At 37.7% G+C, this 27043-nt stretch overlaps 1 protein-coding gene across 9 annotated transcripts in view; it reads right to left on the reverse strand.

The window, feature by feature from the left end:
- Window positions 1-27043, reverse strand: part of PARD3B (par-3 family cell polarity regulator beta) — a 560921-nt gene that overhangs the window by 334988 nt on the left and 198890 nt on the right. For all 9 annotated transcript variants that reach the window (XM_088135640.1, XM_088135642.1, XM_088135644.1 and 6 more), the window contains 4 exons: window positions 21802-21975; window positions 13795-13927; window positions 2018-2105; window positions 255-370 (listed from right to left, as the gene is read on the reverse strand). In XM_088135640.1, coding sequence (XP_087991766.1) covers window positions 255-370; window positions 2018-2105; window positions 13795-13927; window positions 21802-21975 — 511 coding nt within the window. The remainder of the gene's footprint in view (window positions 1-254; window positions 371-2017; window positions 2106-13794; window positions 13928-21801; window positions 21976-27043) is intronic.

Consider the following 27043-nt stretch of genomic DNA (forward strand, 5'->3'; position numbering starts at 1 on the left):
TAAATCAAACAATTCATATTATAATTTAGTATAATATGTGACCTCATTCAGTCTCTACAGTTATATACATTTGTATCTAGACAACAACAAAGTACTGCAAAGATAGATTTTTTTCCTTCGAATTTCAGCCAAATTTGGCCTCTCATAATAATTCTTCCTCTGAATTAGATGTACTTAAGAAAGAAAACAAGGGAACTGAAGCTAAAGAAAGAAAACAATACAGTGAAGCTAAAAGTCTAGTGACCACTCCTTACCAAGGTCCATACTCTTGGAGGCTTTCAGATTAATCGTTTCTGTCTGCTTGGCCAGTGTCAAAGATCTGAAGCTGATGTGCTGATTTGGCAAAAAAGCTTCTGAATCTGCTACTATGCTGTTGAAAGAAAGAAATCATACCAAGGTTATGGGGTGGGGTGGGGAACCAGAAGAACTGGCTCAAAATCAAATGTAGTAATTAAACTCTATACCATATAATGCATTTTCCCTCCTCAGCTATTGTAAGTCATGCAAGTTTTTTGCATGAGTTATTGCCTACATTAAATCTAAATTTACTTTGGGTAACAATCACTTGACCCAAAGGTATTGGTTTTTACCTTGTTTGCCCACTTTGTCATTAATTCAGTCACTAATAAGGCATATTAAACAAAGTGCATTAATTTAAGTATTAAAACAAAGAAAAAGTGTGCTATCATCTAATACATATATCATCAGGTTCTTAATTTGTTTCCAATTAGATAAAACTCCTAGATGCTCTATAATATATTCATGCTTAAGATTGAAAATGTGAATATGCTGTTGAGAAGCAAAATGCTTTGCATGGAAATCAAGACCTAAGGTAATCATTTCACCATTCAACTGAAAAGATCAAAGGCATGGTCTAATGTAATGTAAACATATGCCTTTTCACAGAATCCCTCTACCTTTAGCTCTGCTCCCAAACTTTGCCAAAAAAGAGTACTCCAATCCTTCTGACCAGATTTGGAGGGCCAATGAAAAACTCTATTGGGAAGGACCGACTGGCCTCTTTTGATTCTGCTAATGGAAGATTTCAATCACTGGAAGAGTATTATTAGATTCCAGTCAGTATTTGATCCATGATAGTCTTAGACTTAAGTCTAAGTTTAAATTTAAAAATAATTAATACTGTATGCTGAAAATTACATATTTCCAAAAATTTCCATACCGAAATTTCACTGATGTTGAGTCGTCTAGATTTGTGTGAATTATATGCACATAAACTCTGTCTCAAAGAAACACTGCAAGTCTCTAGTCAATTCCTTCTCAGGGAAGAGGGAAACTGGATAAAAACGGGAGATTTTGAAGTATCTTGCCAATTAGAAATGCAGAACATGTGATAAGGAGAGCTCTGGTGAGAAATTGCACATAACGCTGCATGCAGGCTCCCCAGTCCTTTCATCTTATATGTTGTTTGATTCAATCAGGTTTGCAACATAACCAATTTTTTTAACCAGTTTCCAATCCTATTCAGAATGTTGATAAAGAATCTCCTTAATTATAATCACAGTGGATAGTAAGGATGAGAGAGAGGCAATTGCTCTAAAAAGGGACAGTTCCATTTAATGAAACTGCAAATCCCATATGAACATAAGAACGCCCCCCCCCAATACTCAATGAAATATAAAATTGCAAAATGCCCCCAAATGAAAACTTGTACTAATTTTTATAGGTGGAAACAATTACTAGTAGTAAAAACAATTACTACAATGAGCCATGCAATTCAATAGATACATTGGTTGGGTTTAAACTTTGGAAATTTAACAATTCAGCTTTGACTGGCCTCAGTTTCTTCCTACCCAGTGGGGATAATTATATCTAAGTGCTGTGAGTGTAAGTAAGAAAAAAATTAATTCATAATAAATTTGGAAGATTAAGAAAGATGAACATTGGAACACATGTTTTGGTGCACTATTTGCAAAAGCAAAACTATTTTTCACATAACATGAAGGAAATGCATTGCTATCACTAGATATGAAATCAAAAATAGTAAACATCTTCAGACCTATGATTATAATCTGTGAACAGCTTCTCACTAGGATGTGGAGGCAAAGGAGGTGGGACCTCATTTTCAGCCATGCCGCTTTCAAACTCTGAAATTGAAGGGAAAAAAATAAACAAAGGTAGAAGCAAATATATTATATTTGTTTGCTGGCCAAAGAACTGAACTGGCATGCTGGATCTCTCTTGAAAGTAGCAGCAAATTTATACAAATCTCCAAACTAGCTAAACTAGAATTGAAATTACACCAAGCAAAAAATATTTCCCTCTTAGGATTTTCAACAGACCTGATTCCTGTTTGCCTATGTATAATTAAAGATAAACACATTGAAATTCTCCTTATGATGAAAAATGAAAGTTCTATGTTGATTTTAGTAATTTCACTGGATATTCTCTTCCCCACATCTATGCTTGAGCTAAGACTTAAATAAAACATTCAATGGGTGCATAGATGCTGTATCAACTATGCTGCCACATAGTTAAACTGTTTATCAGTTCTATTTTGTTATCCACAAAGTGTTATGTATTAGAAAACAAACAAATAATACATATCTAGCAAAACTGCAGGAAGCAAATAATGAAACCATATCCAGCAATTTCCTATAACATTCTTAATCTGAATCTTGGCTTAAAGTATCAGCCATGTGCAAAATTACTCTCTCATGTTGTTGTTGTCTGAAACGTACATGACATGGACATTCTTCAGTTCCTCCCAAGGTAAGAGAAAAACCATTTGCAAGTTAAGAGAAGAAAAGCATAATGAATTCTGCATTGACTTCCTATCCCATTGAGAGCTGGGAATCTTATTAACTAATAGATGCTTTTAATGCAGGAAGTAGTGGGGGTGGGAGTTGGGGGGGAGAGATATCTGAATAAATTAATATCATGCACAAAACCTTATTATCTTGATATAGAAGCATTAACAGACAAAATAAAAAAGCCTGACCCTCTGGAACAAATTACAAAAGATTGAGTAACTGAATTTTTTATTATAGCCCAAAGCCAACAACTTATAACAGCCTACACACATTGAAATGTCCAGACAATAAACAGATAACAATATAACTGTGGAAAATTTGGTTTACCAGTTGAGCTGGCAACCCCTACGTGCTGCTGCACAAAATTTTGGTACCTTCTAAGTTCCAGCAGACCATCTGTCTGCAAGTAAAAGGATAAGCAGGAATTCATTATTGCAATCTGGGAAGCATGCTAACAGGGTGGCAATATGATTACTGTGTATATCCCAACAAAATTTGAGTAAACAGGACATACCCAACTGCTTTGCCCACCTCTGAGCCACAAAGGGAGGTGCTCTTCCTATGGCGGGGGGTTTGGTGTCCTTTTAAATATGCCTTTCTGCATAGCAAATGCAAGGAGAGAAAATTGCTCTGCAGTGGTTAGGCAATACGCCTCTGGAGTAACTTACACACATACAGACACCATTCTAGTTGTGGGAGTAGGGTTCAAACGTGCCTTTGTTTTAATTTTAAAACAGCAGTTTAAAATAGTATAGTGGATACTAGCTAGAGGAGAGAGAGAGACATTCAGTTCATAAAGTTTAAGAAGCTATTTCCACCCCCACCCCAAAATAAGAACTGCTTTTCTATATGGAGGAATCAGTTCTTCCAGTTAAAGACTCATGTGTGCACAAGCCCTTGTGTTAAACCAAGGCATGTGTTTATGGCTTCCCACTTCTTCCCCCTTTAGGGCTAAGTAGTTGTACCTCCCCCTACAGAACCTCACTTACAAAGGCATGATTAGACAAGGTAGAGGAGTAACTACTGAGAAGGAGCGCAAAAGCCAAGTTAAACTCTGCTGGTCAAGGGAGGGGAAGGATGACAACTGCATGGAGGTTAGACATCACTGGGGGAGCAGTGATACCACCAGCTTTCCCTAAAGCAGGGCCTAATACTGGTAAAAGCGTTTTTCCAGCATTTTTCCTTTGGCAGAAGAGGAGGGGGTGATGCTAAATCTTTGCACAGTTAGCTCACTCCTCTTTGTTAGCATCCCAGAGACTGAGATTGAGTCAGGAAGATGAGGATCCCCCAGCTACTGCTGCTAGAGATCCAGATTTGTCCACAAGCAACAAGCCACCACCAAAGTGAGCATGCTGGGACTAAGAGCAGCACAGGACAGGAACACATCAAGCTTGACCCATGCTATGCTGCTTACAGCCACAGAAAAACATGGGTCACTAGAGGCAAGGACACAAAATTGGTTGGGACATTCTGGATGCTTAAACAATTTTTTTTTTTTTTTTGTCTGCGCTCAGTCATTGCTGACCCTGCAGTGACTGCTTGGACGAGTCCTTGCAGTTTTCAAGGCAACTGTTTTCGGAAGTGGTTTGCCAGAGCCTCCTTCCTAGGGCAGAGCCCAGCTGGTGAGCGCAGGAGGCGGGGTTTCTGTTGCTTCGCGCCCTTTTCGGGCGAGCGTGGTTTTTCGCGCTTACCGGCAACTGCTCCCAACTCCTTTTTTGCAAGGCGCCGCCAGCATTTTTCCTCCCACCAGAGTGAGAGTCCCCATTTATCTAGTCACGTAAGTTTTCGAACTGTTGGGTTGACAGGAACTGGGGAGGAAACAGGAGCTCACCCTGTTTAACGCGAAGGCTGGACTCAAACCGCCGAAGCGTCAGCCATTTCTGGCCAGCAACTTTCGGCGTCATTAAGCCGCTGCGCCACCGCGTCCCCCGCTTAAACAAATGCTCAGCCCTAATCTAAGCATCCTTCCCAACTCTGGTATTAGGAGGCAACCTATGCCCAAACTAGCGGTAAGGCACTTGCTCTCAAGAAGACCAAGGTGCGTGTGCATTGGGCAAAGCAGCTGTAGGGGGATAAGTGTTAAAGTTGTCCAAAGGTATCAGATATTGACATGAGTTCAGATCATGGTTCTGGGTGCTCAGCCATTTAATATGGTAGAGAATGTTGGATTTTAATGTCTCCTCTACCTAATTGTTCTGACTATCCATTTCACTATCATTAGGAAGCAGGTTGGACCTTCGCTGTATCACCAATGTACAGCAAAACACTCAAACTTGTATTTCCTCAGCACCCAGAAGGAAGCTTATGGTCAAAACAGTTTCTGCACTCAAGCCATTCTTATTTTCTATTTTTTTTTTATTTTTATTCAGTCTATAAATGGCTGCCCATCTCGCCAAAGTGACTCTGGGTGGCAAACAACTTTAAAAACAACAATAAAAATAAGAAGAAAATTAATCACACATAATGAAAACAGAAAATGGACTATTACAACCACATGGGATCGCTGTAGCACACAAACCAACTAAAGCCCTCCAAAACATCTTAACTAAACCAAAAGACCCAGTAGCCCAAGAAGAAAAAACAGGAATCATCTACAACCTACAGTGTAAGGACTGTAACAGCCACTATGTAGGACAGACAGGCAGAAGACTAGCAGACCACATCCATGAACACCAACTAGCAATCAGAAGACACAGTGAAAATTCCTTAATTTCACAACACATGGACAAACTCAATCATAGTCTAAACTGGGAAACTGTCAGCATCTTAGATCAAGCTAAATCCAAAAACACAAGGGAATTCCTGGAAGCTTGTATTCAGACAAGTCAGCCATCAATAGGCACATAGAGATAAACAACACTTAAACACCATTCAAAAGAGACAATAAAAAGGAAACAAAAAGACCAGAACACCTCCTTGCCAGCAATCAACACCCAGATAAGCAGGGATTAACACCAAGATTAATACCAGACAAACAGTCAAGTAGTAAACAATACCCTAATCAAGGAACTACCAAGGAGAAAACAACAACCCCACCAACACTGACAGGGCAAGCTACCATATATACACAGGGAGCAAACCCCACTCCCTTCTAGCACTGATGATGTTACCTAGTCGGGTAACGAAACGTCTGCAAGAAAACAACCAAGCTCAGAGAACCCCATGGACTCTCCAATACAGGGTTTTGCTTGGACATTGATGTATCAAAAAGGTGAAATGACTTGGCATACATTTATTATAATCTTTTCCATAAATATCATGAAATGATATTATTTTTGTATTTATCACTAAAACACTTACTAGAAATTTGTTAAAAATAAAAGAGAGATACTTTGCTGTGACACCATAACTCTAAAATGTGATGTTCTACAAATGGGGATTTTTTTTTTCCTTGTAAAAATGATAGTGGAAACAATGATAATAGAAACAATGGTAGTGATCAAAGATAGATTGCTCAGGCAAATAGGATTCCCTGCATGCATAAATAAATCTGAATCAATGACATCCGGGAACATAACTTTACTCTGATGAAACTGTAGCTGGAAAAGGCTGTGCATATAAAATTAAGACTGCAATCTGTAATTGTCTTAATTTGATAGATTAATCAACCTTGATAGTTGATTAATCAGTAGGGAGCAATTTTAATCAGTAGTGCTGCACATTAAAGGTCCACTTGTTTATTTTTTAAGGCTATAGTATTTCAATTCTCATAAGTTAAATTGTAATAAAGAATGAAGAAGAAAAATCATCCACTTTAAATAGCAGTTCCAATCCAAACTATATCAGGCACTAATAAGTGAAAAGTATCAGTGCACTCATGATAAACCAAGATTTGCAGATATGCAAAACTCAAGACATATAAATACCCCCCCCCAAATGGATCTGAATCCCTCCCCCTCCCCCAAGCAACTACGTAATAACTCAGCTGCACAGTATGCTCAGTGAGTTGGGTGGGAGGAGGGATGACAACTAGATTGGTGGATGGAATGGAACAAAGTAATTGGGTGAATAATAAGTGTATGCAATATGAGTGCTTTCCAGAGCAGAAATTTGGGGCAGGTAGGACTGATGGTCCTATATATATTCCCCTACTTTATAGTAGAAAGCTATTTAAAATCCCAGAAGCAGAGAACACTACTCATTGGCAGCAATGGAGAGGTCAAGTATTTGAAATAGCTGGGATTGGGATACAGTATGGCTCTCCCTCACTACAATGGGTGGGGTGGGATGGGGGGAATTCAGGTAGAGAAAAATAACCCAAAAAGGCTAACAAGATCTAAGCATTCTCAGGGGCACAGAGTATTTCTAGAAATAGTCAGTCAGTCAGTTGTTTATTACGATCAATGATCAGAATTCCCCTTAAAAAAGATAAAAATTTAAATTTAAAACAATAAGAAGACAAAATAAATAATCACTAAATAATCAATAGGATTGGTTACAGCAGGTTTTACAAGCAATAAAACAAAGAAACTGATCATATTGGTTGGCTAACAGCAACTGTACATAAAATATAGTGCCAGGCTGGATAGGGTGGGTGGACTCCAGGTCCCTTCTACCAAACTTGGTCATCAAGCAGGACATAGGAAGCATGCCTTCTCAGTAGTGGCCTTGGCCCTGTACAACATCTTCCTTCCTGAAATCTGGCAGGGTCCTACCCTTCTAGACTTTTGGAAGGCCTTAAAAAGTTGACCTTCCTCCAGGCACTGGGTTAGGTTTTTTATGTTCTTATCACTGTTGCTGCGAGCCACCCAGAGCTGTAGCTCATAAGATGGGCAGCTATATACATCTAAATAAATAAATGGGCAAACAAGCTACATTGGCTGAGCGCGGAGCTAAGATGGTGATGGAGCAGCAGTTTCCCTGCTGAGCTTTTATTTTATTTGTTTTATCCATTTTCACAAACAGCCTAGCTACACATCTTAATTTTTATCTAGTTTTATTTAATAAACACATTGTCTATGAGCGGTATTCTAAATCTGAACACCAAGTCTCTAAAACATCATAAAGCCTTCGGTACGTCATCATAAAGCCTTCGGTACGTCAACATTGAAGTAATGGAGAAGAACAAGAAACAGAACAGGACAAGTCCAGGCTCACACACTCTACCTAAACCAACATAGCAGCCTTCCGGTGAGGACGTGGTGAGCTGGATGTCCTCGAAGGAGTGGGGACGGCGCTGTGGCAGAGATCGGCAATCAGAAGCCAAGTCCTGGCATTGAAATCTCTCTGGAAAAAGGAGAGATTGTGAGATTGCCAACATGCCCTCCAGACAGCTACTCCTTGTGAGTAGACTGCAGGAACTGAGGTTTTTGTGGTCAGCTCATAAGCGGAGCAGATGGGAGTCGAGGGATTCCATCTAAGCTCTCAGTTGTAATGTAGCCTATATGGACAAAAAGCTAAGCTTAATCACTTTTGGAATTGCCTTTTAATTGCTTTTCAACTATTAAGAACCTTCAGATCGACTGATGGAAAATTGTGCAGGTTCACTCTGCCACTCTTCAGCAGCTTGATTCAGGATACCACTTTGATACAATATACCTTTTCTTTCTAGAATGCTCAGCGGTACTTTTAGAGGTAAATTGTAAATGATCGTATTTTGAATTTACCTTTAAATTTTTAAAAACCCCTTATTTGAGATATTTAGGCAGGTGTTTATTCACTTTAACCTCACAATGACCAGTTATAATGATAGTAACCTCTACAGTAAAAGGTATTCATTAATTAACTTGGTACATGAAGATAATAAAATAAATTGTTTATCTGACTATCCTCCCTAAAACGATGCAATCTTTCCAATTATATATAGTCATTTTAAGAATCAGTATGTTGGGTCATTAGAATGGAAACCTGTTACATAGCCACAAAAATGACAAGTGTGTTGGCAACTTCATAGTTTTCAGGGGGACGTTAGAAATCCTCTGCTGAGGCAGATTCCAGTAATCTTTCAGCAACAGAAATGTGAAATTGCTGGCTCTAAAGTAAGACTTCTTTGAAGAGGTTGTACGGAACAAATGCTGACTTTGCACCACAGTTTGGCAGAGGAACAAACTGAGGACCTCAGGGTAGCAAGTATTAGATTATTCATATAAAAATAACTGAAGGTTGGCATTTCAATATTGGATTTTTAAGTATATCTTCAAATAATGATAGGCAAAGCAAAATTATTTTGAAGAAGCGTCTCTTAATCTTTTCACAAGAATATTAGATTTCTTTTTAAAATAGCCAAAGTAAGTTGGCAGAAAGCCAGCCTTTATAGAGATACATGAGAAATGAGAAAAAACATCAATGAACCACTTCAGTTTTCTACCAGAATAAATACAGTGTAGTGTGTTCCAAATTAATACCAATAGGTCTCAGTATCTAACAATGAAGTATCTAACAATGATCACTCCCTCCCAATTCTACTTCTTCATATAAACAAAAAGCTTATAAAGACTTATTATATTTAGGATTAATTCTTCAATGGCCACTCACAGGTTTATTTGTTTAGTTTTTTTAACGACCACTAGTTCATTCTATTACGTTACTCTGTTCAGTCAAGCCTTTCTCAACTCCTGCAGCAGAAAACAGCTCTCTTCTATTCTGCACTGCATGGGGGCACAAGCTTTTCAACCCCATTCGACTCAAGTTTTAAAGCTTGGGGCTTGTCTTCATGTCTGTGTGCTCCTTCACACTCCTATTCACATCACCTCTCCTGTACTTACACATATGAACACATCACTCTTTTACACAATACATGTTGTGTAACTGCTCTTGTCCCCACACCATCCAGTGAATCTAATGAGTGGCACTGTGGGGGCAGAGAAACAAAGTGGCTTCCTCCCTTCTCAAGTCACCTGCTGGAAGGTTGGTGGGTCCCCACTGTTGGAATCCAGTGATTTAGAGCTTGGTCACTAGGAGATGATTAGAAAGATAATCCTCTTTCCTCACTGGTTCTCAATATCTGGGAAACCAGCAATTTAGTAAACTGTCATTAGGAGATGGCATAGCTTCCTTCCACTCCCTCCTTAGAGCAAAGATAGAGGACATCTTCTCCTGCTTTCATCATGAGTGTTGCTATGCAGTTGCTCCGCCTTTTTATCTACTAGTAGGGTACTTTATCACCACTATGTTAAAAAGCCATTTCTCTATCAAAGTTTGTGGTATCTGTAGAAAATTTGATGAATGTTATTTAGTTTTATATAACTACTATAGGTCACCATACAAAATTCATGGAAATGATCAATTTATTAAGCTGTCACTGTGTTATTTGCAGACTATGCTCACAAAACATATGATAAGCACTTTATTCCAAGAATGTACTGCATTTGTTGGCAAAGCAAAACTAATGATTAGGCTGTTTATTTCCATATTTGTTTTCACTTACAATTACAATTCCTTTTGTCCACTTTAATCTGATTTTCATCATTTATATTAAAGATTTCTGTTCCTTATGCCCTATTAGCTAACTTATGTCAGATCTTCCTTTAGCTGACCTTCAGTGTGTCCCTTCACATTTTGCCGTACCTACTAGATAAGTAACCTGTTTCTTCAAGTATTCTGTCATTCTCTCTCTTTCAGTGTTTTAGAGATCAGTTCTATTTGAAATCTACTAAGTCAGCAGTTAAGGTTTCCCATGGCATACATTTTTATGCACATTTACGTCCTTTCAGCAATGATTTCTCACACATTTTGCCAGCACTCTGTGTCTCACCTCCTCAAGACATTTTCCTTTAAGGTTCTTCTCTACCATATTTTAAAAACCTGTCAAAAATTAGTGGCCCAGGGCCACAGAACTGTGAGTGCATGAGAAAATGAATTAATGCTTTTTTGTGAATGCCTGCCTCAAGAGGGGGTTGGTCTAGAACCCTGAAGTTCAGTATCGCAATGGATTGGCAGTTGAATTACAGCTGCAGGAGTAGACAGGTTGAAGCCTACAGGTTGACCTCAAGTTTTTCTAAATGCAACAGCATGGTAGACCTTAACGAAGGAGGAACAGTAGAGTGGATCTCAGGCCAGAAATTTTTTTTCAGTACTAAACTGAATTTCAAGTTTTTTCACACAGAAAATGTACTCTGTTTCCAATGCCTAACTTTCCTCATTTCAATAGCTTAAAAGGTGTTTTTTTTTAAAATTGCTAAATAATTGTAAATCATAAGCTCTTAGTGATCTATTTCAAGTCTACTTCACCTGCACTGAAATGTGAAAAACACAAGGATGGAGCCAGGAATTGTATGCGTAGAATTTCACTAACTGAAGTGGCAAGGTATAGTTTGTCCCTACTGATTTTCCCCCAGCACCTTCTAAAAGTTGGAGAACCCACTGGAAAAGGAAGTGGCATAGGAGGTGGTGGAAGAGAGGGAGGGACAGTTGGACTGGCTTCCCCTTCCCCTTCCTTGAACCATGGTTTCTACTGTATGGCCTAAACTTCATTCATGGAAAGACACCTCTAAATTGAACTCTTTGTGAATGAAAAAGATAGCATAAAGTCTGTAGCATATGAAATTGTATGGGCCCTAAAGTATCTTAAAATGTGATAGGACAAACAGAAGATATCTAGACTTTGGGTCTCCTTTCTACTCTCCCACTGGATTAGCAGAGAATTTCTCCTAATGAAAAGATAGCTTTGGATTCAAGCCAGTGGGATCACAACATGCCAGAAGCAGCAACTACTTCTGTCATTAAAAGCATCATGTTAACAATTGGGTTTTCTCGTGCTATCAAGAAATAGAGGTCTCCTATAAGTACAGTGGTACCTCTAGTTACGAACGCCCCTCCTTACGAATTTTTCAAGATACGACCAGCTCCGGCCCCAAAAATTTACCTCTACTTGCGAACTCCGCCTCTACTTACGAACCGGATCTGCGGGCATTTTCCCTGCTGCCATGCGGTCGCGGCTTCCCGTGGACGAGATTGCGGTAGCAAGGAGATGTTCAGTGAGGCTTGTGGTGTGTTTTGTGACGTTTGGAAGGTTTTTGTGGCGTTTGGAAGGTTTTTGAGGTTTAAAAATAAAATGCATATGTTTCAGAACTGTTTAGCCGTATTTACATTGAACCTTATGGGGGAAATTTACCTCGGGGTGCGACCAAATTCGGAGGGCGGATTAGCCGTATTTACATTGAACCTTATGGGAAACTTTACCTCGACTTGAGACCAACTCGAGTTGCAACCAGAGTCACGGAACGGATTACGTTCGTAACTAGAGGTACCACTGTATCTATAAAACTGTATCAAGAATTCCCTTCTCCTATCCCAGTTATTCTTAGGCAATATAGCTCAGATCTGCTGTAGATATAGCTGAGATCAATTCCTCTGTATTATAAGAATATGGTCAAAGGTAGGGAATGTGTTGTGCTTCAGATCCAAAGTTAACAACATACTTTTGTCTTTGGATCTGGAGTGCAGTACATCCCAAGTTAAAGGGAAGTGTAAAAATGTAAAAATGTGCTTGAAGCGGGGAATAGGTAACTAAGGGAGATAGTTAGACTCTCCAATTTTTAGAAAATACAATAACATACTTTATTGCCTGGATTTTTAGAAAATATATTAACATGGAGATGGAAGTGGGGAATGTTCTGCTAGTTCCCTAGGAAGACTTTTTTGTTTGAATAGCTGTCACTCACAATCTGCTTTGGATTCTCTTTCTCAGAGCAAAATTATACATTCAGCTTTAGATCCAAGTCTGAAAACACACTGCTAAACAACTGTAAGGTGGCAAGGGAAGACCACAGTGTGTGACAAAAACACTGACCTCTTCCCATCCACTCCTTTCCCATTTTTAATTTTCTACTGTTTGTGTGATGGAATGAATTTTCAATTTTAGATTTTGGTCCTTAATTTTACATACAAGAACTTGTTTTTTTTAATCATTTATATCTGATTAAAAACTAATATATTTCAATATTCCATGCAGCTGTAAAACAATTTTGAGGAAAAAAAGTATGCTAACCTCCTATGGTTGAATAGATTTTGGATCAACATCACTGTTTGAATATAGACAACATGCCATACTCTCTTTAGTAAATTAGAGCCCAGCCTTCGCGCAGCAGAGTGAGCTCCTGCTTCCTCCCCCAGTTCCTGTCAACCCAACAGTTCAAAAACTTACGTGAGTAGATAAATGGGTACTCTCATTTATAGAACTTCTAAAGATTCAGAACAAAAATTAAGGTGATTTTTTTCATTCAAAACAGCTAATATATGCAAAATACCATTTAAAACAAGTAGTCACAAATATATCAATACAACAATAAAAAAACTACATACCACATCTGAACCTCTTATCTAAGTTTAGGAACAATGGAATTATTTAAAATTTGTAGAAAATAAATATTGAAATTATAATTTGTATCTCTAACTTTGTTTTTGTTTTTGTTTATCTGCACTCAGCCGTTACCGACTCTGCAGTGACTGCTTTTTGGATGAGTCCTTTTGCAGTTTTCAAGGCAAGGTGTTTTGGAAGTGGTTTGCCAGTGCCTCCTTCCTAGAGCAAAGCCCAGCTGGCGAGCGCAGGAGGCGGGGTTTCTGTTGTTTCGCGCCTTTTTCGGGAGAGCGCGGCTTCCGCGCGACCGGCAACTGCTCCCAACTCCTTTTTGCAAGGCACTGCCAGCATTTTTCCTCCCACCGGAGTGAGAGTACCTATTTATCTACTCACGTAAGTTTTTGAATTGTTGGGTTGACAGGAACTGGGGGAGGAAGCAGGAGCTCACTCTGCTGTGCGAAGGCTGGCCTCGAACCACTGAAGTGTCGACCATTTTTGACCAGCAGCTTTCAGCGTCATTAAGCCGCTGCGCCACCGCGTCCCCATAACTTTGTTTTATATCTACCTATTTGTGTCTAGCAGCAAGCTGGAAACTATTTAAAGCTGGAATTTGTGCCAAGAAACCACTTCATGAAGTCTGAGTCAGCTCTTCCACCATTCATGAAATCTTCAGATCTTTTACAGTCTGCACTTTAATTATTTTCTAGATTGTTGTGAGTTTCTGAAAATAATATAGTGGCCCCAAAAAATTAAAAGCAAAAGCCGAGTCCAATGTATAGTGCTTACCTTTTAACCTCTCCTGTGGGCAATATGTTACAAAACACTGTACAGCAGCATCACTATGCTTAGGAGTGCTTGCAAAATTAATATTCCCTTCAACCTCTGGTTTTGGAAATAATATATCAGGTTCCTTGTATTCCTAGAACAAAATAAAATCATATATATTAATATAATACTTTAATGTTTTACAGCAACCCTCCAGAAGTTGCTCACCTATAACTCCAACAAACTCTCACCACTGTCCACTTGGCTGGCTGAAGCTTCTGAAAACTCTAGTTCCGTAGCTTCTAGTAAACTACAAGTTCCCAGTGCCTTATGTAAAATAATGCATCTGGTAGTGGACGGTGATTCGCCAAGATATATAACATAATAATTCAGGCAGCCTTTAAGGTACAACACAACTCTTTATCAATCTCTCTTAGAGACCACCCAATTTATGTATTGTTTCCAGAATGTTTTTTGTATGTTGTGAGCAGTCAAACTTGACTATAGACAGACCTGCCTTTAAAATAGTCATTAGTAATTCTTAAGAAGAAATTGCAACTGGAACTAACTCCTATGATTTGACTCACTAGGACTGGAATGGGCAATGTGCTTGTCATTAAGAGCAACCCCTGCATGTAGATGACACTGAAGGCTGTTGGAAACATGGCCAGTAGCATTATGTCATTAGAATGGGTGGGGCCCAGAATTTTGGGGAAGATTCTGGACAGTTAAAACACAAGGTAGGTATCTTTTCCAAAATGATAAAAATGGACTAAAACATGGGGAGGACTTCAAGGGAGGAATTAAGAGATGAGACAGATGTCTTGCAGCTCACAAAGGAATACAGCACCTACTTTTTCTCTTAACCTCCCTCCCCCATCGATTAAAACTTTTGTAGCTATACATTCCAAGGGTATTTTGGGAAAAAGCGTGTACAGCTGTCCACCCATGAATTGCCTATCCCTAGGCTTGTACAAGCTCCCAGTGATTGCGATAGTGTTCACACCCTTTAGCTGATTTGGGGCAGAATTGGCTGGCAAACTGCACTAAGAAGTATTGCTGCCTGAGCTTCAGCCTTGAGTTCTCCGCTCAGATTTGGAAGCTTTGAGTGAAGCATGAAGACAAACTATCTTTTGTTATCACCTCTGTCCATACTCCTGGCAGATTCAAGTTAGCCACCTCCATATAACTGAGCAGTGTCATTTTGAGATATAAAATAGCATCCAAGAGATGACCACTGGATGAAGCAGCATTGAATTCCTTCCCCAAATATCCCTCATCTTTTGAAGCCAATAAATGAGACCTGGGCAAGGAATTTAGGCTTTGCCTTCTGACAATTTATTATCTTTTTTCTGATGACTATTGGTGTTCTTGGTGAATGTATTTGTGTATTCATTTAGTCTGCCATCATTTGTTTCAGTGTGCTCTCACTCTTAATTGACTATCGGTTGCCTCTAATGGCAACATCTGATTGGCCAGATAACACTAGCCACGGCTATTATGATAACTAATTAAAAAAAAAAGGGAATAAAGGAGCAGCATCCAGGAGAAACAATAGCACAAAACATTCATATAATTCTTTTAAGAGGGGGTTATTTTTATTGGGGGTGGGCTAAAAAATGAACACTCGTGAATATTTAGCGAAGTCCCATATTATAGTATAAAAAGTAAAATGCATGATAAGATCTCTTCTGACCACAACTGGCTTCCCATTATTACTCCATCTGTGAAGGCAGCTTGTAGTCTTGTCAAGACAAGAAAAACTGTGCCAATGGTAATTTTTTGACAGCCAGCTGGTTCCCTTCTCTCAGTGGCTGCCACATATGTGCTGTAATGAATGCACACCAGAATGGCTTTGGAAACAAATGGCATACCCTTAAATCATATGCCAATGTATTTAGCTTTATAAAGTTTTTATTTTTCACATCAATAACCATTCCAAATTTCTTCTGACATTTTCGTTGTAAAAATAAACAATTTACTAAGTGAAATTAAAATATTAATTTAAAATACAGATTAACTGTTCTTAATTTTCCCAGATTAGCTGCAAAAAATTCCTATTTCCACAACAATTAAAAGCACATTTCCTTCTTTTAAAACTATTCACAAAGCCCTGCTAAATTGGGCTTTGTTTCACACAACTGAAATCACAGGATGTATATGCAGCATTCAGGGTACAGTGATAGTTGATTAAAACTAACTTTAAAAATTGGGCTACAGTCTAGGGCCCTCTGAAATCAATTGGGCATTAGTCATCTCCAAACTCAAGGTTTTTCAACCTTCTTCAGGCTGTGGAACCAATTTTGTGACTTGGAATATAAAGCTCAGATCTCCACTTCTTTTGGGCTTTCTACTATCAGGGAGAATAAGGACTTCCGGGGGAAAAAAAAAAGTTAAAAAGTAAAGTTTAGTCTGAAGTGGAATAATTATTTTTTTGCTATCATAACACTGCATTTTTGTGAAAAGGAAGAAGTTTACACAAAGCACAAAAACAAACCAAGATAAGACTCCAGGTTCATGTTTCAAATAAGGCCTATAAACAATTCATTGCCTAGTATCTGTTCATCAAAAAAGCAATAAGAAGTCAGAACAAATACTGGCCTAGCATCAAATGCAAACTAGGCCTGCTCTCTAGTGTGCATGTCAGACAACAATGTGGATGCCACATTTTGTGCGTGGCTGTATATTCTGAACCTTCCTCACAATATCAATATATGTCTGTTTAGGGAGTGGAAAAATAAGAAAACCCCATTTTTCCTTTACATCTTTCGAAAGCGGTAGATATTTTTTTGTTTGTTTTTTCTCATGAAGACTCATTTTCCTTCTTTCAGGATTCTCACTAGAAGCTGAGAATGTCATGAGGGCCTCATGGGTTCATGGGAATTGATCCAACAGACAGCACACAGTATCTTCTTGTGATTTTTTTCTCCTTTTTATTAGTATAAGGCAAATTAGTACTTTCATTTTAGGGCATGTAAAACAATGTAAACAGTATTTCACTTCAGCAGCTAAACAACAGCTAAACAAATCGGTTCCTTTCCCACCTCTTTCCTGCTTCCCTCAGGCCATTCTGATAAGTAGTGGTGATAGAGAAGCAGTCTTAAAGCAATAAAACAAAGGCTTGATTTATGTGTGCCTGTCCAAGCATTTCAAAATTTAAACATCTTTCTACAGGACATATGTGCACCTTCAGTGGTAGCAAATGTGTGCATTGCTAGATCAAGATTTCCTTCCTACTGAGGATTAAGGGGGTTAATTATGCTGATCACTAGTTTCTCTCAGGCTGGTATAATGTAGTCTTCCTCTCTTCTTTGTCAGAGGAAATGTCCCAGCATGCAACTTAAGGGTCTTGGGCCCCTCCAGATCATTCAGTGGTCTTCACTAGGGCAACACTGCCTAGTCCACTTCAGAGCCAGCCATTCCCCTACTTGGACCATATTTTTATATTACAGAGTAAGTAATGATCAGCAAATCTTGTTCAGGACTCAGGAGAGCAGAAACATGCATAAGATATGGATGCCACATCCAGGATAGTGTAGTAACACCCCAGAAGAGCAGCAAGGAGTTAGTGGTATGGACCCCTTTTCCCTTCCACCTACAAGAAATACCCATGGAGAAGGGTTTATTTAGTTGATTGAAGCAACTTGTATTTGTGTATTGCAGATTTCTCCAAACTTGCACTTAGAAGAAGCTGTCAAGGGGAGGGGACAAAAAAGCTCCTACTAATAGCAGTGTTTTCATAAACATATTCTTGGTAGAAGGTTGCATGTCTAGGTTCCCAAGATACTGATTAGATATGTCATCAGACCATCCCCAGATGCTGTCTACTAGACTGTGTTCTTTGGTCTAAAATATTCTTGGCAGAGGTTCTACTGTCTAAAGCTATGATCAAGTCCTTGGTAAGATGGGTTACCAAGCCATCTCTAGGTGTTACTGTCTATACTCTCTGTCCCTTAAGGAAAGTTTTTAAAAGGTGGTATATGTCCTCAGAGTGTTTGAATCTCATCATAGACCTAGAATTCTAGAGAGTGCTACACAAGTGCTGGCTTCAGGTGGTCCACCTGCCACCATTCTTGGGGTTCCTAGCAAGCTGAAGGGATGCAGATTAGTAATTTTTTCTCTGTTAACTCTCTTAATGTTTATTCAATAAAATCCTCTTTGTTGTTTTATCCTAGTTTGAATCCTAATGAACTTACTGGTTCATGAATGGCCACTGGGATTGCCAACACAGCTGCAAAACTCCAGATGACCACTAGGTGACAGAAAGAAGTTAGAATTTTCTATTTCTTTGGTGTTAAAGTGGTTGTTTAGATTTTTGAGCTCTAATCTGATAGTTCTACCATGAATAACAGGTTCAGCTGTATAAGATCAAACCCAAACAGAACATTTTTCAAATCAAGGTATATCCCACCATTGATCTGGAGTAAGTGCCATTATAGCCTGGCCAGGAGAATCTTTTAGTAACTTTACTTCTTAGGTTTTGTATCAGATTTTAAAGATCCAAAATTCCTTACTCTCAATGCTGGTTCCTTCAAAATATGTGAGTATAAAGATTAGAACCAGAGAGTAATGTTCTTTAGGGTTTTCTGGGCTACTGGGTGGATCTAAGTTGTAGGGTTGTGGCATCTTCCTGAATGTTTATGGGACAAACTATGGAATATAGGATGCAGAGCTCCAATATTCAAAGGACCAAGTATGATTCCGCTTCCTTCTCAGAGCTGCTGTTACTCCAGTAGATTACTCCAGTAGATCTTGGTCATAGATCATGACAGTGTGATTACGTGCCATCAAGTTGCTGTCAACTCTTAGTTCCTTCTTTTCACTCTTTATATTATTTCCCTTTGGAAATATGATTCCTTCTTTTGTCTTGCAATATGGCTGCTATTCTGAAGGTCTCCAGATCTGTTTTGTTGTTCATTTTTATGGTTTTGTTCTTATCAATATTTGTAATTATTATTCATCTTTTATTTCTTGTTTTAACCATATTTATTTTTCAGATGAGAATTCTGCTGTAGTTTAAATATATTGCTGTCCTTTCTTTAAACATGTACACACTCAAAGTACAATTTAAATAATCTGCTAAAATGCTCATTCAGATAATCCCATTGTCAATACTATGCACCTCAGTTTAAGCCTATTACCTTTGTGACTGACACCTCTGAACTTTATTTTTCCTTTCATCATACTTTAAATATCTCACTCTAGTCACTGGATTCTTTGTTCATCAAGTTTAATTTTATTGTAAATTATATGTCTCATTTATCTAATATATTTTAATTACTTATTTTAACATAACTATGTAATATTTATATCTTTATCTAATATGTGATCACTTTATCTAATTGGTGTACAAACACTCTGTTCATGTTCTACCAGTTTTCCTCTTAAAATCCCACTCCCTTGTGCTATTTTTCCTGACCCGCTTCTCCTGTAGTTTGTTGTAAGTAGCGTTATCTTCCTTTATATATTCTAGCACTTCCTTATCTCACTCCAAAGCATTATGAATAACAAATCATTTTTATCTCTTGCATTTTCCTCTTGAAGTTCAACTTGTCTTTTTTCTTCCTAATCCTAAGTGATTTATTGAATTATTTGTTTTTCCTCCTTCCATACTCTCCAGGTTGCACAGTTTTGCTTTTCCATTCCTTCTTTGTCTTTTGACATATTTTGGAAAGGACCAGTAATCAGAGACTTAAAAACGTCTCTATAATTTTATCTGCATATGAGACATATATAGATAATATTTACCGATAAGAATATAGTCCTGCACTGGAAACAGATTGTCAAACTAATTTTCAACCAAATCCCCATTTTCTCATTCTCCTTCTTCAATCAATCCTTGTGAGAGTTTGACCCAGCATTATAATGCTCCTCATCTAGGCTAGCAGGACTGGGGATACTATACAGCACTTTACTGCAACTCCTATTATAAGGAAATCACTCATATATTTAAGAAGAATATTAAAGTTTATATTGATAAGCAATAAGGCATTTTTACCTGGTACAGCAACTCTTCTCAATTAAAAAAAAAAAATCTGTAAGCTTACTATCTGTCCTTTACACTACTATTTGTAATTCTTTTCTGGAGTTCTGAATACATTGCAGGGTAAGCTTGAAGCAAATGCAGATACAGTAGCTCGTGGGTAGGTAGTCTTAAATTAACAGCAATGGAATGAAAATCTGCTTTTCTAGCTCTCTGATAAACAACCAAATCAATATCTCAACAACTGATCAGTATACTACCTAATTAGGGTACTCAGTTAGTGAAACAGAACTGTCATGAAAAGATTCCATTAGTGTCCCAGCCAATAAAAAAATAATGGATTTTTAAACATAACCTGCTGTACCAAGCTGCAATAGGGGGGAAAGGAGCTCAGGCAAGAAAAAGAACAGGTTGTGGCTCTTTTTTGCTATACTTTTCAGCTCCAAATGGAATTTCAACTGAACTGCAAGCATATCTTATAAAAGATGGTGTTTAAAATTAACAGTAAGGTGCTCGTTGGGTATTCTTCACAAGGCATATGGAAAAAGTATGTTGCATTTCATACCTCTGATTTCATAAGAGAACTCATAATATATGTATGCACATTGATATACACAAGACTGAGGAAGTTGTAAAACTTGTAAAAATATGAAGATCATAGCTCACATTTCAACCATTAGCAGGACCCTAATTGAGAGCAGCTGCTTACCAAAGAAATACATGCTTTTCTTTGCAATTTGGGAATAATGTTTGATTTTTCATGGACAGCGTGAAAAATAGCCAGATAATTCCTGTAACTGTGTTACAGCAAATAAGAATTAAAACAAACTATACTGTGCTTTATCATTTAAGTTTTAGCACAAGGGCCAAGGCAAAGAGAATAAAGCCTGTTTGGATCTCAAAGCACTACTGGCAATTATATTCTTCTCAGGGCCTCTAAACTGCCAGCTCCATCTCCCTTTCTGTAAATCCTACTTTCGTATCCAGCGGCTGGGAGTGACTGCTTCTCTTTTCCTTCTGTAGAAACGGATAATCATCCTCTGCCTCTCTCTGTGCTGGGAAAAGCAAAATGGAATGTGGGACTTTGGGTCAGGAAGCAAACTAAAGACCCAGATCTTGGTGCCATCTGGTCTGCCAGGGTTTGGATAGAGCCATTCAGCACCTGAGCCACTATATTTGGTATACTGGATTCCATTCTGAATCTACCACTAAGAAAGGTTGAGGGGAGCAGGCGCTAGACTTTCAGAAGTGCTGTGAAAACCTCCACGGTGTTCAGGTAGTTATGTTTATTCCCTCAGTTAAAAAAATTCATTTTACACAGCTTATACTTAAGAAGCACTCAGATGTCCTCTCCCAAGACAGAATGGGCAAAGTTTCAATAGAAGTGAATTCAATAGAGGTGAAAGTTTGCTGGGTGATTGGTAAAAAGAGGGGGGAAAAGATTTATGGACGTAGTGCTGGGTTGGTTAAATACTGATGTTCACAAAAATCCTTCACCACTAGCCAAATAAATGTTAGACAAATTAATTCCATATTTCTATGGGATTTCAGGCAAATCCTTATGTCAACTGATTATTTTGTTCAGGTATTTGGAAGGCAACAGTGAAAGAAACAATGACACCAAGCCTTTGTAGAGAGTGTTTAGAAATAGCAGAAAGGAAGGTGTGAAGCTTTAGGTTCTTTGACTAAAGGTGAACTAAGCATGGGCAAAGTTTGCTGAAAAAAGTAACATTTGTATTCCGTGCTATATTTCTTGATAATAGTAAGACAACTGGTATCACAAGAGAATATGCCAGTCTTGGATTAGCCTACAAATATTCACAAAAGAAGGGGGAACAGATCAACATTAAATAAAAAATATTATGGTTTCTTTACTCATATCTACAATGAATCTTGTCCTGTTCAGTAGATCTCAAAAACATAATGGCTTAGCATTATGTATAAAACAATCAAGGTCAGCAGATGTTAATGCTAATTACAGCAATTACAGTTCAATATTTCATATAATAAATACAGAGTTAGGTGGTTATAAATGTTTCACATACCACTTCAGTTTGCCTTTCTGGCCTCCTGAGAACTACTAGTTGGATCATCCCCCGAATGTTTCCTTCCATAGACATAGAACGTCTCAAAGTCTCCATGGCTTCATGGTTTGATTTTCCAAGCAAAGATTCACTATTTACTGCAATAAGCTGGTCATTTATTCGTAACCGCCCATCCTACAAAATAAGAGAGTTACATATGTAAAAAAAAAAAAAATTAAAATATCACTCAACAATGTGTTAAATGCATTTTTAAAAAAAATGGAGTATTAAAGTTTCCATAAAATTCTATATATTCTAAAAACACAAATCTCCCATCACTGGAAAGACCTGGAAAGGCCCAGGTCAGTTTGGTTACTGGCTACTTCAAAATATTGGAAGAACCAGAAGCAACAAAATTTGGCAGAATTTTCATGATTACTATTATTATAAGCATATCCTAAAATCTATCTCAGCATTCTTCAGCACATAAAAATAAAAAGGCCATAGTATATCCCCAAAGCAGTGAGTTCGGAGCATTTAGGATTTCTGAACTTTACACCCAACTCTGAAATACACAGTGTAACAAAAGTCAGCCACCAGAGAAAATTTATTATATATATTATATTAAACATTCAAATTGGTTACAATTTTCTTCTAAACATTTCCTTACTGGTTTGATGCATGTTCATTGAACATCCCTAAATACAGTAACATTTTCTCTAAAAAAATATTAATAAAACATATTGTGATTGGCCTATGGGACCTGACTTTTGGTACATTATATATATACAATTTTCAGATATCTCACTCTTTCAACATCAGGAAACTATATGCTACAAACTTACAACAGATGATATAAGATCATAGACCTTAACATGGCCAGGAATAGCAACTCAGAAGAAGCTAGAAAATTATATAAATTCAGTCTATATGATACCACAGTAGCCTGGGAATCATTTCCATCAGCTTACTCTCTTGCAGGACTCTAGTATTATATGTATGAGCCTACAGAAGATGTTAAATATTGGCTGTCACTATGATCTATTTCTCTAATTGTGAATTGACCTATGGGGCCTGTATATTCCTTGCAGCACTCAACAAAATTTACCTAAAGTACCTAAATGAAATATTTGTAAATGTGTACCTTTTCCCCCATATATATGTGCATAGATAAATGTAAGAAGAAGAAATCTTTTTCAGAGGTGTGGCATATTTGTAACAGCCATTGTGTGTCAATGAAAAGAGCATCAGCTATTTTTAAAATAATTAGCTTAGTCATTCAAGTCCAAAGCTACAGATTTTATTTTTAACATGCGCACAAGAAAAGTGTTGCAAAGAGAAAGGCAGTTCATAGCACATGCCCAGTATATTATTGCTAAGAAACCTAAAAGAGAGACAGAAAAAAAAAAAGGATTAAAAATCAATGATGTTTCTGAAATAAGGTGTGGTAGAAGCTGTTGAAGCAGGGGTTCTTGTATGACAAGAAACGTTGAGCAGTAGTGAAATTGTTGGGACATGGGGGCAAAATGAAAATATTTAAAGGAAGAAAAACAAAGTAGAAATGATGACAATTGTCTGCTATAGTGTAGAAGGAATTTGCTTATACTTTGTTCACAATTAATTTGAAAGCCATAATGAGTATGTATCTTTTACCTTTTGGTTATAAATTCTATCTATCTATCTATCTATCTATCTATCTATCTATCTATCTATCTATCTATCTATCTATCTATCTTATCAAATGGCTTAGATATCGACAAGAATTATGCTGCATAGAAAGAGGTGTTGGATAATGTATCAGAATCCAGTTTTAAAACCACAGGTTCTTATAACGGCCGGGAGAATGAACAGAAGTGTAATAATTATTAATGACCCTGTAGTTACAATAGTTTGGTTTAATAAAGAATAGGTAGCTGAAGAGTTGTATTTGCTCAAGCATTTTGTTGCAGCTTGCTGGAAAAAAAAATCAAAACGAGTATCTAGTAGTTATATTCAAGATACCACAAAATTTGGTTCAAGTTTCCTTGTGGTGAATAAAAAAAAAAATCAAGAGTGTTATTCTTGTTCTTAGAATTCTCCAAACCTTTCTAAAACAAAATGACTATCCATAGCCAACATATCCACTGAATGTCAACAGAAAAACAGAAGGTCCAACCACACATGAACAGCATGCCCAGGTTCTTCTCTCAGTGGTCTAAGACCAGTGGTACACAGAAGCAGTCTAGGTGCCATTCAAAACCAGTCCATAGGGCTTCTCTGCTGGTTGTGCTGTCAGTGCATGTGACACAGAACTGTTAGTGCTTCCCAGTATCCTTCCAGCGTTTCTCTTCTCACATCATACCTCTTTCAGGCCCAGGAGGTTTTGCTCTACCAGCCTCTTCCTCTAAGTCCAGTTCACTTCTTTTGCATACATTGCCAATCCACCAGTTGCCTCTTTCCTGAGTTTTCCAATGTGTTTCTCTGGAAGCTAGACAGAACATGTGGCTTCAGTCAGCCAGCAATCCCCATCCCTCCTCAATCAATCAAGGAAGCTGTAGGGCAATCAGCCGGAGAAAAAAGAGGAAAAGGAAGGAAACAGCAACAGGCAGTACCTTAATGTACCCAGGGTTAGCTGCCTTTTCGAAACTCAAATGGCATCTCTTGGCAATCCCTTGGCACCAGTAAAACCTAATGGCTCTTCTCACAATCCTATTGTGGCTTTAGGCTTCTTCCGTCCATCTTTTTCAGACTATTTGTATTTAAGGCAAAAATACAAATACAAATGGGATGGAGAGAACCTTGGGGTGCCTTCAAAGCCATCATCCAAGTTTCAGTACAAGTCTGGTCAGAAGTAAATTCAAAAGAGCTTGTTGGGACTCCACTCCCAGATATGTGTACAAGGTGGAAGCATTATTATGTTGCAACCATACTTTTTGAATGTAACAACAAAATATCTGTAAACGTAAACATGCCCTCTCGGAAAACAGGCCTTTTTGTTTCTGTCATGGTGGGACGCTGTTTTTTTATTTTTTTTTACAGAGTACTTGGTGGAATTAATGTAAAAAACTGATTACCACTGGCCAAGAATTTTGGAGTTGGTTGTCATCGTTATGCAGAAAATATATTTTTCCACTGAAGCCCAACCAAACTATTTAAGCTCCAAATCAATGTCATATGCTGTTGGTCATAGATTGGATAAAGGCAGCTAAATTGAAGTGCAATCCAGACAAGTGTCCATGGTCAGTCTAAAAATCAGCTCAGGGAATGAAGCTTTGGATGAAATCATACTTTCTTTGAAGTCTCAGGTTTGAAGATTCAGTGTACTCCTAGATTTGTTATGTATGTGCATTCCTGGAGATGTCAGAACTAAATACAGTTATTTGAGCCTTAATTACACTCTGTTTGGACTTCAGTAAAATGTTCTGCCTTTGAAAATTGTTTGGAAAGCACAGAATGCTGTAGCCAGACTATTGACTAGGGCCAGGAGGTACAGAGAAGAGATGACTCTGATCTATTTCCAGGAACAATTCAAAGTACTAGTTATGATGTATAAACACTGACATCACTTAGGACCAGGTTATTTCAAAGCCTGTGTTCTCCATTACAGGTTTTCCTGGACTTTCAGTTCTTTGGAAAATACCTTTTCAAAATCCTCTTACAATCAGAGACACATTTGTTGGGGCACTATGTGTGGCTGCCCCAAGCTTTGAAATTACCTGCAAAGAGAGCATGCTTACAACCTCTGTCTTCTGCTTGGTTTGGTTGCTTTAATGTTACTTCTTTGTACTGATGTGTTTTAGACAACTTCTAACTATACCTTTGTGGGTTTTTTAATTACAAATGTGCTTGTTTTTTTAAAAAAAATCCTATTCTGGGCTGTCCATAGTGAGAACTGAGTGAGTAAGCACAAGAGACTGTTCTGTTTCTGATCCATAAATCCATCCTGAAATCTTTCCTCTGCTTAAAAGATTAGAGGAACTGGCAATGCATACAACTGCATAAGATCTTATACACCATATTCCAATTTTTAAAGTCCTTACATAAAGTGACATCGCTTATAAGTGTTATTTAAACAGCTCTGCCCCGAAAATGTCTTTTTGTGTCATCCATATCCTAGGCACTCATTGCCTTAATAATATACAAAATGAGGTAAGTAAAAAGGGGCACACAATTTTTCCATCTTTAGTAGATCCTTTATGTTGTCTTCTAAAATGAACTATGCAGTCATTTATTCTTACATTTTTAAGAGAATCTGAAACGTTAATTAAGCCATCAAAAAGCATTAACCGAATGTGCATATTTAATGTTGGGAGGTATGCATCACCCCAATGTTCTGTTCCTATTTACTGGGCAAAGAGCACTGAAACTCATAGAACAAAGATAAATAACATGAGAACAGACAAAATAATGAGACTTAATTAAAAAAAATAACTTTAGGTTGAAAAAAGTACATTTATGTGACTATAGGACTACCTCTTGATCTTAAATACACAGCAGAGATTGCTTTCATCCTCCACAGTAAAGGTAATTTATCTTTAAGCAAAAGAAGTGTTAGAATATTGACCAAATCTTATACTGCGGAGTATGATATAACATGCATAGATGTGACAATAACAGTCTACTGTCAAGCCCAGCCTCAGTATTTTGACCTCTATTGCATTATAAATATATATGTTTATGATGGAGCTTATGCTCTGGACTCTCAAGAAAAGGGAAAGAGTTTAAAGTTGGACCTATTTTAACATTTAGCATCCCCACTGATTCAAGTTTACCTATAGCATACAGTATGTTTTCTATTTAAAACAAAGATATAGCAATCCTTAGTTTTTTAAAAATGATCTCTCTTAGAGACATTGCAACTCAAATTATTCATAATGATGACATAAATCTGAGGAAACCTAATATGGATTAAAAGGGTCTACAGTTCAAAAGGTCTCACACATGAGGAAGTAGCATTGAAAAACCATTAGCCTGCTTACGATGAATTTGATTCAATCATGCATTCATTAAGAGTTTTCTATAAGCACTTGTCAGAGTTGCTTACATCTCTCATATGTCTTAGTAGTCCATAAAATGTGTATTTTCAATTCTAATATCCCAGTCAGTAAGGCATTCAATATATTCATGTTACATTGCTGCCAGGTCTGTCTGTCTGTCTGCCTGTCTGTCTGCTCGTCTACTCGCTCTATCTATCTATCTATCTATCTATCTATCTATCTATCTATCTATCTATCTATCTATCTATCTATCTATCCATCCATCCATCCATCCATCCATCCATCCA

The sequence above is a fragment of the Python bivittatus genome, unplaced genomic scaffold, assembly GCF_059951505.1.
Source record: "Python bivittatus isolate LINGU-HERP-01145 unplaced genomic scaffold, Pbiv_v1 ctg000200_np1212, whole genome shotgun sequence".
Taxonomy (NCBI): domain Eukaryota; kingdom Metazoa; phylum Chordata; class Lepidosauria; order Squamata; family Pythonidae; genus Python; species Python bivittatus.